Source organism: Stegastes partitus, unplaced genomic scaffold (assembly GCF_000690725.1).
Source record: "Stegastes partitus isolate 25-593 unplaced genomic scaffold, Stegastes_partitus-1.0.2 Scaffold152, whole genome shotgun sequence".
NCBI classification, from domain to species: domain Eukaryota; kingdom Metazoa; phylum Chordata; class Actinopteri; family Pomacentridae; genus Stegastes; species Stegastes partitus.
Window position 1 is genome coordinate 721,770 of NW_007577883.1, and position 15,590 is coordinate 737,359.

General features: G+C 38.8%; 1 protein-coding gene across 1 annotated transcript in view; it reads left to right on the forward strand.

Annotated features, from left to right (window-relative positions):
* tsnare1 (T-SNARE Domain Containing 1) overlaps positions 1-13,776 on the forward strand; it is a 157,052-nt gene extending 143,276 nt beyond the window's left edge. Inside the window, exons 11-12 of the mRNA XM_008279294.1 lie at positions 13,370-13,479; positions 13,726-13,776. Coding sequence (XP_008277516.1) covers positions 13,370-13,465 — 96 coding nt within the window. The 3' untranslated portion in view covers positions 13,466-13,479; positions 13,726-13,776. The remainder of the gene's footprint in view (positions 1-13,369; positions 13,480-13,725) is intronic.
* The last annotated feature ends 1,814 nt before the right edge of the window (positions 13,777-15,590 follow it).

Genomic DNA, 15,590 nt, shown 5'->3' on the forward strand with positions numbered 1-15,590 from the left:
AGACTTACAAGTCGATCCGTCTTCACATTTGAAAATTGATCTCCCAGTAAGCAACTACATCATTCTGAGCCTCAAAAAAATCAATGTAACACAGTTTTCCTCGGGCTAAATTGAGAATAATATAGCGCGCTGGCTATTGTGATCTTAGAAGGAACAAAGGAAGAGGGAGGGGAAGGGAAAGAAGACATGAAAAGGAAGATGGCTCGTAAATGAATGGGTAGACGGATGAATGGACTCATCCACATGCAGACACATATAAATTGTTGCCCTTTTGACAAATAAGATAATGAAAAAGAATAACCTAATCACAGTGTTACAGCTCTGAGTGATCACTGCACTTGGACTGGGGGGATGGGCCAATGCTGACAGATTGCTGGGAAACTGGCTTCCTGTTCAATCAGTCTTCCCCTAGTCCCTCTGGACTCTTTATGCCACTTTGAAGGATATGGAGTGGAAATAACAATGTTTGAAGTTACCCAGGTTGATGTCAGTGACACTCCTCTGGCTCTGCCCCGATCAGCCACAGCTGGGCTGAACATGGCGAACAGAAGAAAGAAAACCTGACTACGAAGATAACACAAGTATATTTCTGAGATGTTTTTAATACATATTTTTGTTTGATTGAAACAATATTTAATGCAAAAGTCTAAATAGGAAAGGTCAGTACACCTAAAAATTCCGAAACATTTTTCACAGCCTTACCATTAGAGGAAGGGAAAATGTACTTCAATCATTTATTTATGTATTTTATTTTATTTTTTACTGGACATACTTTGACAAAATCTGTCATAGGTTTTATCCTGTCATTTTGAGACAGGGATTTAGAAACTTTTTTTTCCCCCTAAACATTCAAATGTGTGCATAGTTTTTGTCCTGAAGAAACAGAAAAGATGAGAAGATTACTGAAACAAGTAAAACAAATGCATAGTCAGGTCCATAAGTATTTGGACAATGACACAGTTTGTATAATTCTTCCACTGTATGGCACCACAATGGATTTAAAACGAAGCAATCAATTTAATACAATTTTATTTATGTAGCACCAAGTCACAACATATGTCATCTTAAAGCACTTCACACAGTAAGGTGAAGACCTTACACATTTTAAACAGACAGCAGAGAACCCAGTAATCCTAAATTGTCTTTGGATTCCTGGTGAGTAAGCAGCCGACAACAGTGGGGAAAAAACAAACAAACAAACAAACACCAAAAAAAACCCTGAAGTGTAGAATTCAGCCAATTTTCACCCAACAATTTAAGGATAAAAAATATCTGGTGTTGATTCTGGATATTGAATCTGTATCTGCTATTCATGGGAACTCTCAATATGTCTACCAAGGAGGTGTTGATGAAATTCAGGAGACCATCATGAGGCTGATGAAAACAAAACAAAACAGAGAGATATTAGAGAGATCCAGAAATGTTAATAGCGGGCAGTTAAAATCAAATCAATTTGGGATGTGCTTTGAAAAAAAAAGGAATGGACTGGTATGGAGAAATAAAGTTTATGAGACAGGATTTATTTCCTTTGTAAAGAAAAACCCCTACACAATATGTAGCCCAGTCATAAATACTGTTGGGGAGTCAGGTGAAACATTGTCAAAGTGTACTATCATGAAGTACATTCATGAAGGTAATTACAGAGGCACCAATGGTAACATTCAAGGACAGATTAGACTAAAAGAAAACCCTGCATGTTTCTGGGACAAAGAATTTAAGCAGATGAAACCAAAATGAATTTGTAGCTAAATACTAAGAAGAGATGAATATGGAGAATACAAGGGAGGCTCATGATCCTAATCAGACTACATCATCTGTCAGACTTGCTATATGCAGTGTTATGGCATGAGCATGTATGGCTGCCAGTGAAACTGGGTCAGTAATGTTTAGTGATGATGTGACTGCTGGTAGAAGAAGCAGGATGAATTGTAAAGTGTATGAGCTGTACTCTCTGCTGAGAATCAGTCAAATGCGACAACACAAATATTACATGGCTTTACAGCACAGATGGATGATGACCCAAAACATACCAGGGAGGGAAGTCAAAGGCCTCCTAAGCCAATGAAGAAATTAAATTAAGAAATGTCATGTTTTTAAATGGCCAAGTCAGTCACTTGACCCTAACTTTCTGTAATATCAGTGTTTCAAAACCAATACATAACTAATTTTAAGCACAATACATATTGCAAGTTGGTTCTATTTGTATGTAGGACTAAATGTTTCTATATAGAGTATAGACCGGATGACCACTGGATGTAATTGCTGTTTAACTGGCTGATCACTAACTTAAAGCACCAACACCTTGCTGTCACTAGGTAATACATTGCAGCCTAGACTGACTGGATCTTTATGCCGTGCATATGTCTGTTCACTATTGGTTTAGCACTGAGCAGAATTAGAAATGATTGTCAGGGAATGGAGATCCCCAAGTGATGTCTGTCCATCAACCATCTCTGGCACCCCACTGAGATGCCCCATTGGCTGGTTAAGTGCTGTGCAGGCAGGGAGTGGTTGTCGTTGTCCATAGTAAATAATAGTTTGTTCAGTCTTTTTCTCCTCAACTGAAACCAGAGAGTCCCAGTCCAATTCGCCAACCAAGTCTGCTCTCTTAACCAACCTGTCCAGCTGCTTAGGGTCTCGATCCATCTACTGTTAAAGGAACATCCAGTAGATAGTGTCAGTGTTCACTGTCCAGTGAGGTTATTGCCCCCTTTCAGCCCATTTGTAACTATGAACCACTACCACAGGGACTCTTTCATTTAAGACTGGTTGTCGTGATGGGTTAAATATAGGATACAGAAATCGACTACTATATTCTTGTTTTTTTGTTTTTTTTGTTTGATTTGTTTTTAGATATTCAACTGGATATGGTTCCCCCTACACCAACAAAGATTATCCACCAGATCTCTGCACTCCTCCTTCTATCCACCCACCCCTTGTTGTCAGTTTGGAATTACTAATTGAACAAAAACTGGGCACTTAGAGCAAAAATTGCCACCTACAGAAACTTGATTAACAGAAAGTCCCAAATCAGAAAGCCTAGAGAAGAGGCCATGCTGTTTGACTGACATGATCTTTAGAAAGCATGGCACAAGAACAGAAAATAGGTCAGAGCGGCAAAGTTTGAGGAAAAACTGAAAAGAACACAGACAACAGCAACTGATTGCTTCGCAGTAACATTTCACAAAAGCTAGACAGGAAAGAATTATTGACTATCAATTTATTTAAAAGGTGGCATTTAGTATCCTATATTATGTAAACATTCTGTACATCATTATTTGCATGCATGGGTTGTTATGTTGTTTTTTTTTTTTTATAAATGTATGTATCACAATCGGGGTGCAATATGAGGATTAAATCCTTGCCTCCGTAAAACTAATTGCTGCCTTAACTCCGACTTTGCTCTTGGAACATTTATCAGCTCGGTTAAAAGAGACAGCAGAATGACTGTGAGAGTAGCAGTGTGGACGTACCACATTGTTGGTGCTTGACTCTGTTTGACTCCCACACTTTCACGTTGTGAAAAGAACTATACAGCAAAAGCTCCCCCTATTGAATCTAGCATGATTGTATACACAATGCTTTACTGTGAGATTAGTTCACCTTTCTTGCTGAAGGTTAGCCCGCAATCGTATCAATGGAGATTTCTTTGTAAGTCAAAAAAGTTTTAGTCGGTCTTTATTGTATTCTCTAAGAGCTTGCATGAATGAGACACATTACTATGGCTTTGTTGTCAGTTTAAACAATGAGATCTGAAGGCACTAGTCAAAGGTGAGACGGTTGGATGTGATCTGCAATTCTAAAACCTTATTTGATTTTTTAGAAAAGATTAGTTTTTGGGTTTTTTTTAGGGCAGCAGGCTGATACTAAAGTATTTCATCATTCATGTGCCCACAAATTGCAACTTCAGCCCATAAGGTCATAAACAATATTGTAAAATTTAGTGCCAACATCCATTTTTTTTAGGCTGTTCACATTATCTTTTCACCTGTCTGTAGGCCAGTTCCAGACATCTGAACCTGTAGACAGATTTCTGATTGAATAGACTTTGGACAGAATTAGTTTGAACAGATCCATTGTTGTCATCTGTTATCCACCAGTTGAGGAACAAACTGACCAATCTAGACTTTTAAGATTGCATTTGGAATTCCACTTGCGAAATTAAATTTGGTCCACAGGTATTTGGTAAATGGCAGACTGTCATTTTTCCTCTGTAAACCACCACAATGGATCTGAAATAAAACAATCAAGATGTAATGGAAGAGTAGACTCTCCACTGTGGGTCAAGAGGTTTAATAAAAATAAGGAAAAAAAAAAAGAAGGCTTAAAAATATTTTGACAGTTGCCAGGTAAGCAGTTTCTTGAAAGGTGTACCCTGTTCTTTCCATTTTTCATGACAAATTAAAGAAAAAAGGATTTGGAATCGTGTTGAATTGTGTGTGATGGCTGTTCACAGGACCTCTCAATATGTTGTCCAAAAAGTTGTTGATGGAAATGAAAGAGACCATCATTATGCTGGAAAATCAAAACAGGCCTAAAAACAAGATAGCAGATACTTTAGGGACAGCAATTTGGTACATTTTATTTTGTTTTTTTAAAGAAGGAGTGCACTTGTGAGTTCAGAAACAACAAAATACCACAAAAGACAAAAACATGTATGACAGCAGGGTTATTTCCTTCACAGCATCTAGCCAAGTCAAGGATAGTCTCGAGGAGGTAGTTATATCACTGTCAAACTGTCCAATCAAGAGACGCCCTCACGAATGTAAATACAAGTGCAATAAAAATGCAATGGAAACCTTCTAAACACACATCTATAAAAGCCTCCCCAATTCTGGAACAAAATCCTTTCAATCAAAGAAGCAAAATGAACTTGTAGCTTAATATTAGGAAGAGAAGAATATAGAGAGCAAAAAGAGCTTGTGATCTAAGCCGCCATGGCTCATGTGGTCCCTCCATGTGCTGAACTGTCCGAGTTGTTCCCAATGGTAGGTCAGCACTTTGCATGGCAGCTCTGCCGCCATTGGTGTGCACATTATAAAGCATTTACTCAGGTTAGAGGCGCTATATAAGCGTGGACCATTTGCTATTTACCAAGAGAAACCACACCATCTGCCAGATGTGGTGGATGCAGTGTTATGGCATGGAAATAGCAAATGGAACAGGGTCACTGGGGTTAGGTAATGATGTGACTGCTGATAGTAGTAGCAGGATGAATTCTGAAGTGTATAGAGCTTTACTAGTAGTAGTTCTTCACTATAGAGTTGGGTAATGACCCAAAACATACCAAAAAGCGAAGCCAAGAGCGTCCAAAGGCAAGGAAATGGAATGTTCTTAAATGGCCAAGTCAGTCACCAAACTCCAAGCCAACTGAGCAAGCTTTTTGCTTACTGAAGACAAAACTGACAAACAGTAAATTGGCCACAAATGGCAGCAAACGTCAGCTGGCACAGATGTAAAGCTTATATGGCACAGTCTTTTACTTATTGTCAAAAACTAAATGAATATACCAACAGCGTTCTACATAAATTGCAACTTCCAAGGTACCTCAAAATGGTCCTACACAATGGAAATGTCACTTGCTACTGACTGTTAAGGGCACAACAACAAATCTGAAAACATGCTACAGTAAAACTCAACCATATGAATGATGGATGAATCAGGCAAATCAGTTTGTGCAGAGCATGTTCGTAAAGTGAGATGGGCCAAAGGAATCTTACCTTTTTCTTTGGTGGAAGTCTGTAGCTTCTTAGCACATAGCTCTGGGAGCACTACATGTCTTCTGTGCAGCTACATCAAGCAATTTGTTGATGCCAGCTGGATCTTTTGCCCAGGTGGCATTGTAAGATAATCTAACATTGCTTTCTTTGCAAATCAGTGGATGTTTTCTCCAGGTGTTGATGTCCTATACTCAGTGTATTCTATTATAATATTAGTTCCACTGTTCTTTGTCAAGCTGGTAATTGATTTAAGATTGTATTTCTTATACAGAACCTATGAACAGCATTATATATCTGTTTTTTCTTGTTTTCCTAGAGGGTCTGCCTCTTGTGTCCATGTTATCACTGTTGTCACTGTTAACAGTTCAGAAGTACAATGGCAACTTTCATAAAATTGAGCATGCAGCAGTATCTATACATCAGTGGTTATGGACAGCATGCACAACCAGTGCTGATGTTCCAAGCAGGTCTTTGATTTAGTGGTGTCCAACTGTGAGGTTGCAGTTTGCAATCAAATAAGCCTATGGTGGCAATTAAAAAATGCCAAAACTCATCTTGAGAGCTAGTGTTTGGTTTTCCTCTTCTAGCCTACTGTAAAAACATGGCAGACTCTGTGGAAGAGGACTTGCTCCCTCTGTAGATATAAAGGCTTCATTCTAAGGTAACAATAAAATATTTTTTATTTTTAGGTGATTTAAACACTGATGAAAACACAATAGTGAGGATTAGATTTCATTTTTGCCAAAAGATCCCTCTAAATCCTACACCCTGACCCTTTAAATGCAAGGCTTGTTTTTTTTTCGTGGCCCTGTGCTTAAACATGTCATGTGAATGAATATGGAAGCTGGGCAATTTTGACATATTTGGACAAGCAAACATTTGATCCCCTATGGTATAGTCCCTACAGATTAAGATGTAGCACTTGAAAAACCGCAGATAAAAACAACAATTTGTTCAGCAATAATATCAATAAATTTGATATTCTACGAAGGAATGCTTCAGAAGCTCTGACATTGTAGAAATTTTTGAATATTCTACCATGTAAAATTCCTTCAATTGCAAGTTATGTGAAGGGATTTTGTATCTACTGCCCATTTCAGATCGCTCCCTATGTAATGAAAGTAACAACAATAGATTCTCTATTAAGTCTTACCTTCTTTTGCCACTCCTACTTGAAAGATATGCCATTCAGGGCAAAAGCAAATTCTGCTCTTTTATTAGTCTGCAATGCATCTTCAGTTGCAGAGCTAACGCTCCAATATCAAAGGCAATTTTGTTTTGCTGTAAACTTGACACCCAGATGCTGCACCATCATGTTCATCTGACAGTAAGCCAAGACTGAAGAACTACTACTTAACACTTAAACAGACTTTATAATTATATGGATAAGAGCAGGGTTGAAAATACATTTTCATAAAAACATTACCTGCCATTACTTGCACCAAGCATCTCCTGAATAAATAAAGTTGCACCTGTACATGCTGTATAGATGTCATACAGATACAAATCTGTCAGACAGTGTGTAGTCTGTAGTCACTGAATACCTGCTAAATGCACTTCGAAGTTAAATATGTACAGACCCCTTTAAATTTATCTTAACATCCCTGGAGATGGCCAGTGAAGAATGGCCAGTTTACAGGTGAAAGTCAAAGTGTCTGCTATGACTGTTCAATCTGAACTGTCCAGTTTTCAGTACTTATGTTGCAGATGTCAAAGAGGATGACCCACCATGTCAGTGGTAGACACAACTGTCTATTTTTTCTTATTACTAGTTATTTATTTATTTTTAGATAAAAGGCGAATCAATAAAAGGCCAAATATGCTGATGCTGCTCAGCATTTGTGTTGACAATGGTTGTCACAGGGCTTCCTCCCAGGATGCCATGATTGGCCGTCAAGTCTGTGCTTATTTGCTGCTCCTCTTAAATATCATAATCAGGGTGACTGCATGGGCCTCTAAGTTTTATGTAAATTACATATAAGCCGATTACAACTGAGGCAGTTCCGCTGTAAACATTATTTATTTCATGGACTTCCAATTTTCCCGACCAGATCCGATAAAGGGAGAATAATATTATGGCCATTATCATTGCATTGCATTATTGTTGTATTATGAGGATATTTCTCATGTCACACAAGGTAAGTAGTTTTCTCCCAGAGACACAACAAGTTTGTCTTCCATGTACAGGAGGCAGAGATTAGATAGATAGTTGATTTGTATGGCAGTGCTATCAGCTTTAATGGTTATAATTCAGTTTTTCTGCATTCTCCCTCGGAGAAAACTCTGTTTTTGAAATATTTTATGGTTGCAGAAAGTCTCAGATGGCCGCAGAAATATTGTAAAGGTGAACAAGTCATTCTCTTCTCTCCTCTATCTCCTCTTTTCTCTAACTAATCTCTCCTCCTTCCTCTTGACCAATACTGCTGACCTTCATATGGACAAGTGGGATTTCTTGAACGAGGACAGCGCAATTGGGCTGCAAGAGAGGCAAAACAATGACAAGTCTTAAAGCTGTGAAAGCAAGATAGAAAAAGAACTGATGCCGCATCAAAGGGGACCATACTATCCGCTTAAACTAATGTGCCTATACACCCTAAATGCCCGAATGTTTTGCTATGGTAATTATGGAGAATTCATCACTGAGGAAGTAATTTAAAGCTGAAACTTAGGTGTTTGAATAATAAAGACAAAGCTCATTCCCAGAGCCTCTTTTCTATTTTACATAACATGCTTTCATTTACGTATTGGACTAAGTGGGCTTTGGTAATTTTTGCCATGACCTTAAAATATTTCAGGGTTTTGATGTCTTCAGTATTCAAAACAGCACCTGGTGGTGTTTTTCATGCCTGCCAACAATGGCAGCAATAGTTGCTCAGTGCAGCTTTAAAATATTGATGCTAAGAGGGGAGAATGCCTAAGAGAAAAGTATGGGTTAGAGTTCAAACGGAGGAAGAAAACACTCATAAAATGGCTTTATATGAAGCAGGTTGTACAAGGTAGTGATAGAGGACTCAGACAAATTGTTCCCGTCTCCCTGACAGAGTTCACTGATGTAGTTAAAAAGCTCCACAAAGGTGTCTTGCCCAAGGTGGATGTGTAAACCCTGGATTTGCACTTTACTCTTAGACAAATACTGAAGGACTTATAAGTGTTTTGGAGACTCGGTGAAGGCTTATGACCATATCTCCAGGGTCTTATGTGGAGGGTGCTTTGATTGTAAGGTGCTGGGCCAGTTGCAAACATGGCATTCTTTCCAGTTTTCCAGTCAGTTTTCAGTGGCTGTTGGACTCTGCTAAGTTTGACCTTTGTCACCATTTCTATTTGTGATTTTAATGGTCAGAATTTTGAGGCACTGCACAACACTGGAGTACCCACTTTGATGACCTCAGACTTGCATCTCTGCTTTTTGCCGATGATGTGGTTCTGCTGGCTTTGTCAGCATGTGACCTCTACTGTGCACTTACTTCAGTTAGCAGCCAAGTGTGAAACGGTCAGGATGAGAGTTAGCACCTCCAAGTCTGAGACCAGTGTTCTCTGTCTCAAAAAGATGAATTGTTCACTACAGGTTGTAGGGAGGCTATTGCTAAGTGGAGGAAAAGGAAATTGATGCAGCAGCTGTACTTATGTTGTACCTTTGTTTTGGTCTGTCGACAGGAAGAGCTGAAGCTAAGCCCAATCTATGTTCCTTGCTGTTACTTATTGTGGTAAGGTTTTAAAAGGATATGATCACAGCTACAAGCTGCTCAATCCTAAGTATACAGAACAAGTTCCAAAAGCTTCCCAAAGCTTAGTTACTTTGAAAAAGAAAACATTTCACATGATTTAGGCATCTGATCAGAGTACATCTCTGGGCATCTCCCATCCGGCTGGGAGGTGACCTTGGGGCAGACCCAGAACGCCCTGGATGGATGTTTGTGTTTCTGAACTGGTCTGAGAATACCTCAGTATCTCTAAGGACGTGCTGGGGTTTGTAGCTGGGGAAAGGATGCCTACTTCATCTGCTCCCACTCGACCTGGACCTGCAAAAGCTGCATGGATGGGTCTCCACAGATTCCAGATAATTACTTTGAGCAAACGTGGGCAAGCACCAGCTTTGAGACTGGCTTAACTGTCAAGAGTCTTGCTCTGTTAGTCCTCACAATAATTACTGAATATTAGGTATTGAATTTTCTTGTCATCTACATTGCATATCAAGTTTAAGTACGATATATTTGATTCTTCACAGGCTATCTGTGGAAATACCCTAACTTGAGTTGACTCCAGCCAAAAGACCACATTTAGAGCATGCACATGCAAGATCAGTCAGACTCCTTTCAAAAACGTGAAAAAAGGTAAATCGGTGCATATTTTATTCAGCTACTGGTAAATGTGTTAGCAGTTGGATGCAACTGAATAAACAGTACTTCTCCAGTTTGGTACACTGGCATTGCAAAAGAGGGGTTCAATTAGATGACTTAATTCAAGGAGTATCAGTCAGACCTTAACAAATTAAAAGATTGTGCAAAACGTGATGGAAAAATTGCCATATGCATTTTTTTCTCTTCAGTAACTGTTTAAATTTTGGTCATGTTTCATGCCTGATTTATTTAAAAAGTCTGCTTCCGTTGTACTTTGTTGTATTTTGTCGAATTTCTGGTGTTTCTACTCAAATTTCATACTCAACTCTAAAAATATGCAGAAAAATAGGAAATGCGCCTAATGTCAGGTTTCAGCAAACTGTTCATAGTTATCAAAAAAGTTAATATCACTGACAAAAATACAACTTTAGAGGATTTTTCACACTGACAAGAATACAAAAAAATGTCAACTTACTGTTTTGCCATCAACATGATGCAAGATATTGACAATAGTGTTTTAAAGCCCATTTTGTAAAACATCAGTGTGGGTATTAGTTGTTATAAAATCGTATCGACTATAACTTAGATTGAATATGCTGTTTCCCTCATAGTAGACAATAAAAGTGAATTAAAAAAAAAGGTGTGAGGGAGACACTGTCTTTTCCCTGAGGGCTTGCACCACCCATTGGCCCTGAAGTGCTGGCACTAAGGACACATTCTCTAGCAGATTAAGTCACTGGTGATAAGAGCATCCCTCCTCTATCCTTCCCTGTCTCTCCCTCTGTGAGTCTCCCTGTCCTGACTCTCAGCTTGCCCTACAATCTGGAAAATTCTGGTTTAAAAATACTGCAACACTTCCTTTGTTATACTAAGCCCTTTTTTGTTCCCCCTCTACCTTATTTATTTTCTTGTTCTCCCCAAATAACAGCAGCACTGGGATGAGCAAGTGGGAGAAATAGAAAAAGAAGGGGAAAAAGTGTATGGAAGAGAGAGGGAGGGCATACAGTATATAAAGAGAGGGAGCAACTCTGCACTGTCAGAGTGAGCAGAGAGAAGGAGAGGATGGCAGAGAAAGTTTATAAGGCGTAGTTTAGGAGGAAATGCGTGAGAGAAGCTGGGGAATCTGTGGTGGCCAGCTGCAAGAGGGGAGATAGCGGAGAAAGGCTTTTAATTCTCAATCCCCACAGAGCCTTTGAAAATTACCAATCTTCTTATCACAGACGCAGGGCTGCTTATGCAAATTGTTGTGGAGTGGAACGTTTAAACGGAAAATTACTCGACAGCATTTTTTTCTCTCCCTCTTCCCTCTCCCCCTCTCCCTCTCTCCCTCTCTCTTCCACACAGAAAGCCTGTTTTGAGTCTCAGATAAGAAGATGAATTGCTCTCTCCGTGCTTTGAAGCGCGTCAGGATTTAAAGACTCCAGCCTCGGCTCTGGTCTAACGCCGCTGCTCTCGCTGCCTTTGTAGCAGAAAACAGGCTGGAAAAAAATGGAAAAAAAGCATTTCAAAACAACATAGATTCTGTGCTCCAACACATCGTCCCCGCCTGAGGAGACAAGGAGCAAAGAGAAATAAAATATTCCCTAACCCCTGCTCTTCACTCTATTTCTTTTAATATTTTCCTTTAACAGTCAACATTTTTTTTTTTTCCTTTGGCAAGTAATTGACATGGACGGATACAGCTCATGTGATGTGAGGAGGAAATGTTTGATGTATTTGAAATATAAATTATATCACATGTAATATTAGAAATGAAACAGAAAACAGGGAGAAAGGGAGAAAAGCGCATGGATTATTGAACAAATGCAATTGCCTATGAAACTGTTTGGTTTTTACATATTTCATGATCAAGCAGTTTGACGTATGTTCGCTCCTTTGTAAGGACTATTTGAAATCCTTGTGACTGCCATTTTGTTTGCATATTTCAGTGACATGACAGGAAAATGACTTAATTTAAAAGGTTTAAAAAAAACTTTGAACACTAGAAATTACTATTGTAGATCAAAAGCAATAAATTATTATTGTTCAAATTACTATATATTTAAAAAATAATTATATTAGCATTCTGAATAACAAGAGTGAGCTAGAAATGCAAAATAAACAGAGATAAACAATTGAATTAAAAAACAAATATGAAGTATACCATACACAACTTGGGACAATTCAATTAAACATGCTTGTATAACTTGTAAACACAAAACAAGTGGAATAAACAACTTGCAAAGCTACAAAGTTTGAACCCGTATGGTTGGTGGTTTCAATCATGCTGAAGTGTCCTTGGATAAAAACACCGAACCCCAAGTTGCTCTCGATGGCAGGCAGGCTTTGCAGCTGTGCATGTGGATGGGTGAATGGGACAGCATGTAAAACACTTTGAGCAGTTTGACTTTATATAAGTGAAGACCATTTACTATATCCCTTCATTCGTGGCATTCATTGAAAAATGATCTAAAATGGTCTTTGAACAGATAGATGAAGAGGGTGATAAACCTGCAGAGGTCACTGCTATTTTCTGTATTCTTTTTCTTCATTTTAACTTTAAATGTTAAGCAGTGACACAGGTACTAAACAAGCCCATTAACTGATAGGCCTGTGGGGGTGGAATGAGGTCAAGGAAAGAAGGAGATCTTATTTGGTGATTTAGTCCTGTAAGAGTGCCATCGCACAGGGAAGAATACTGTTCAGCAGAGCCATCAGTGATAACTGAACAGCTCTTTGAAGCAGGGAAGTGTAAACCACCACTGGACATTTTTACTGTCTATTACAGTCACTCCATTCCTGCAGTTGATCAGTATTTGTCAGCGTGACCTGGATTCCTCTAATTCCTCTCCAATTGTGTTGATGTGATCTGGCTGAAATGCCTTCATCCTTGTTCTTTAATGTTCGCTTTCAAGATGCCTGCCTTTGTTGTAAATTATTGTTTGTGAGTGCATGCAACTGTGTGCTGTGGGGTTTCAATGAATCAGTTGGAAAACAAAAACCAGTTCAGTCCGAGTGTTGTGGCTAGATGGTTGTTAAACTTGGCATTTACAGGACTGATAACACAGAAAGCGCTTTTCTGTGTGCAAAAACTGTGGTGTAGATTTGAATATTTTCTCTCTCACAAAGTGACAAATTGTTGGTAAAACCAGTACTGTCTCATATGAACCACCAACATGGACTGGCACAATAAACAAACCAGAAGTACCATCTTTAGCATGTCTTCTCCTTGAAATGTCCTTTTAGAGTAATCAGCAGGCAGCAAGCAGCATCCAATGGGAATGGACAAATGCTTTAACTCCACCTACCTGTTCCATTTCTGTCTTCTCACAGAGGCAGCTGAGGAAGAGGAAGTGCTACCTCCTGGTGGTTGGAGCTATTGTCCTCATGATTCTCATCATCATCATTGCTGTTTCAGCAAGAAAATGAGGTTGGCGACAGTGGTAAGATCCATCACCCACAACATAACACAGCAACTTCTGCGTCAGAAATGTAACATTGACAGTTCCATATTATCTCTAACAATGCTGCAGGTAAGATTGAAGAAATATAACAGGCTGGTGATGAATAGAGTTGCTATTTGCTATGGGGTGCTATGAAATGTGACTTATGTTGATATTCAGGAATTTGTGTTCTTTCAGAATATGCCGACTCATGTGACTTTTTGCACTTTTTTGTTTCTCATGTAGCTACAGTGATTGTACACTGGGTGGAGAGAGCAGCCAAGATGCTGGTGACCTACAGTTTAGTGCTGCCCTTTACAGTTCCTTCAAGGACACAGTCTAATGTTTGCCCTGTTTGTTGTTGCTAGTCATGTCCAAAATCACACCCTTGCTCACTCATTCACTTCTACCTATATAATGGTCACTCAGGAGTAAGTAGAATGTTCTCATTTCAGAAAAATAAATGATCATTATCATCCAAGACAGCTAGAGTTCTATGTAGTCGATACATTTATGCATTGAGAAACAAAATGCAGAATAGGAAGTGTAGTGACAGTAAACGGACAGATTTTAAAAACAACCTCTGTACCTACTAAGTTGTTGAGATTGTGTGCTTCACTGGTTGCTGAAATGTGTTTGTATATTGGTAGAAACAGTCATAAAGCAAGGTGTGTCCGCTATTTTTAGGTAATAGTTATCTTAATGTGTGTTCCTAAGTTAACACGATGATCAGCTGGTCAGTGTTTAGAAGTGAATTGCAAACATTTATAACACCACTCTGTCATGCACAGTTGTTATGCTGCACATACATCATAAATTACTGGCCAAATGTAGACCAAGACAAAAGAAACCAATCATATAATCAGTAATTAGGCCTTTGAACCACAACTTTAATTTACTTACATTAATACGACAATTTAATCAAGACAGAAATGCTGGAGGTGGAAATTTCAAGTTTTAAAAGTTTTACACTGTGCAGCACTAATGTAGTGTTGCATTAAAGTATAATGACTGGAAGTGCAAGAGATGTAGACCTTTCATCCTATAGACGCCAGTGCAGTCTTCTTCTCCACTGGAGATTCCTGAGTCCTTCACTTTACATGCTAACAGTATAGAAATCTTATTTGCAGTCTGTTAACGTGCAATGTAAAAGCACAACTGTGGGGAGTAACTTTTTCTCCAGTAGTTCAAACTGTCCCATGATTCTTTGTGTCTTGTTGCACTCGTAGACACAACCTACAGAGAATTAGTACAATTTAACAGTGATGTATATTTTGATCAGACACGGTGCATTCAGTAACAAACTGCATTTACAATATTTACTGCATTTGGAGGGGTCCGACTACCTAGTGGCCAATTTATTTAATAGCATTTTGTTTTGGTGTTATTTGCATTCTGCCATGTCTACATTTGAATAAAAAACATGTCTGTTCCTTGACTATAAGATAGACAGATGCCCATCGCTCTCATGGGTTTTAAGAGTGAGATTTACACCGTGCTGTTTTGTTTGCCGAAGCCTTAAAGTCATCAAACCAGCCTCAAGAGGCAATAAACATAAAGTCTTTCAGTGAGAAACATGGTGGTGTGCATTGGTCAAGTCTGGCTCAGTTCTCTGCAAATGTTCACTGGCTTTTTGAAAATGCTGTAAAACTTAGTGCCAAACGTTGGCAAGGAGTGTCCATCTCATCCATCTGCCCACAGTCACTGCCTCATTTTCGAGACATATCTACACTTTATACAGTCTTTCTTTTTTCAGATCGAGTCTTTACTGCCCTGTATTTAGTTAAGAGCTAACATAAGGCTCCATCTCCTTAAATTATCCCAGCTACATTGAATCTATTGTTACTGTCACAGCATTAGTTCTGCTCTTTTGAATAGCAGTGCCCATTTGTTTAAAAGTTACTCTGAAACACAATAAAATGCTCCATATTTGTGCCTTCTGCTAAGACATGATTCCCTGATATGTCTATGGCAGTCCAAATCAGCTTCATTCAGTAGCATAGCTGATTTAACCATAGTTAGGACAGACTGACTTCAATACATTATGCATAGAGATGGACAGTGAAGAGACAAGTTAGGATAGAAATTTTGGTACTTATTTACTACTTTGA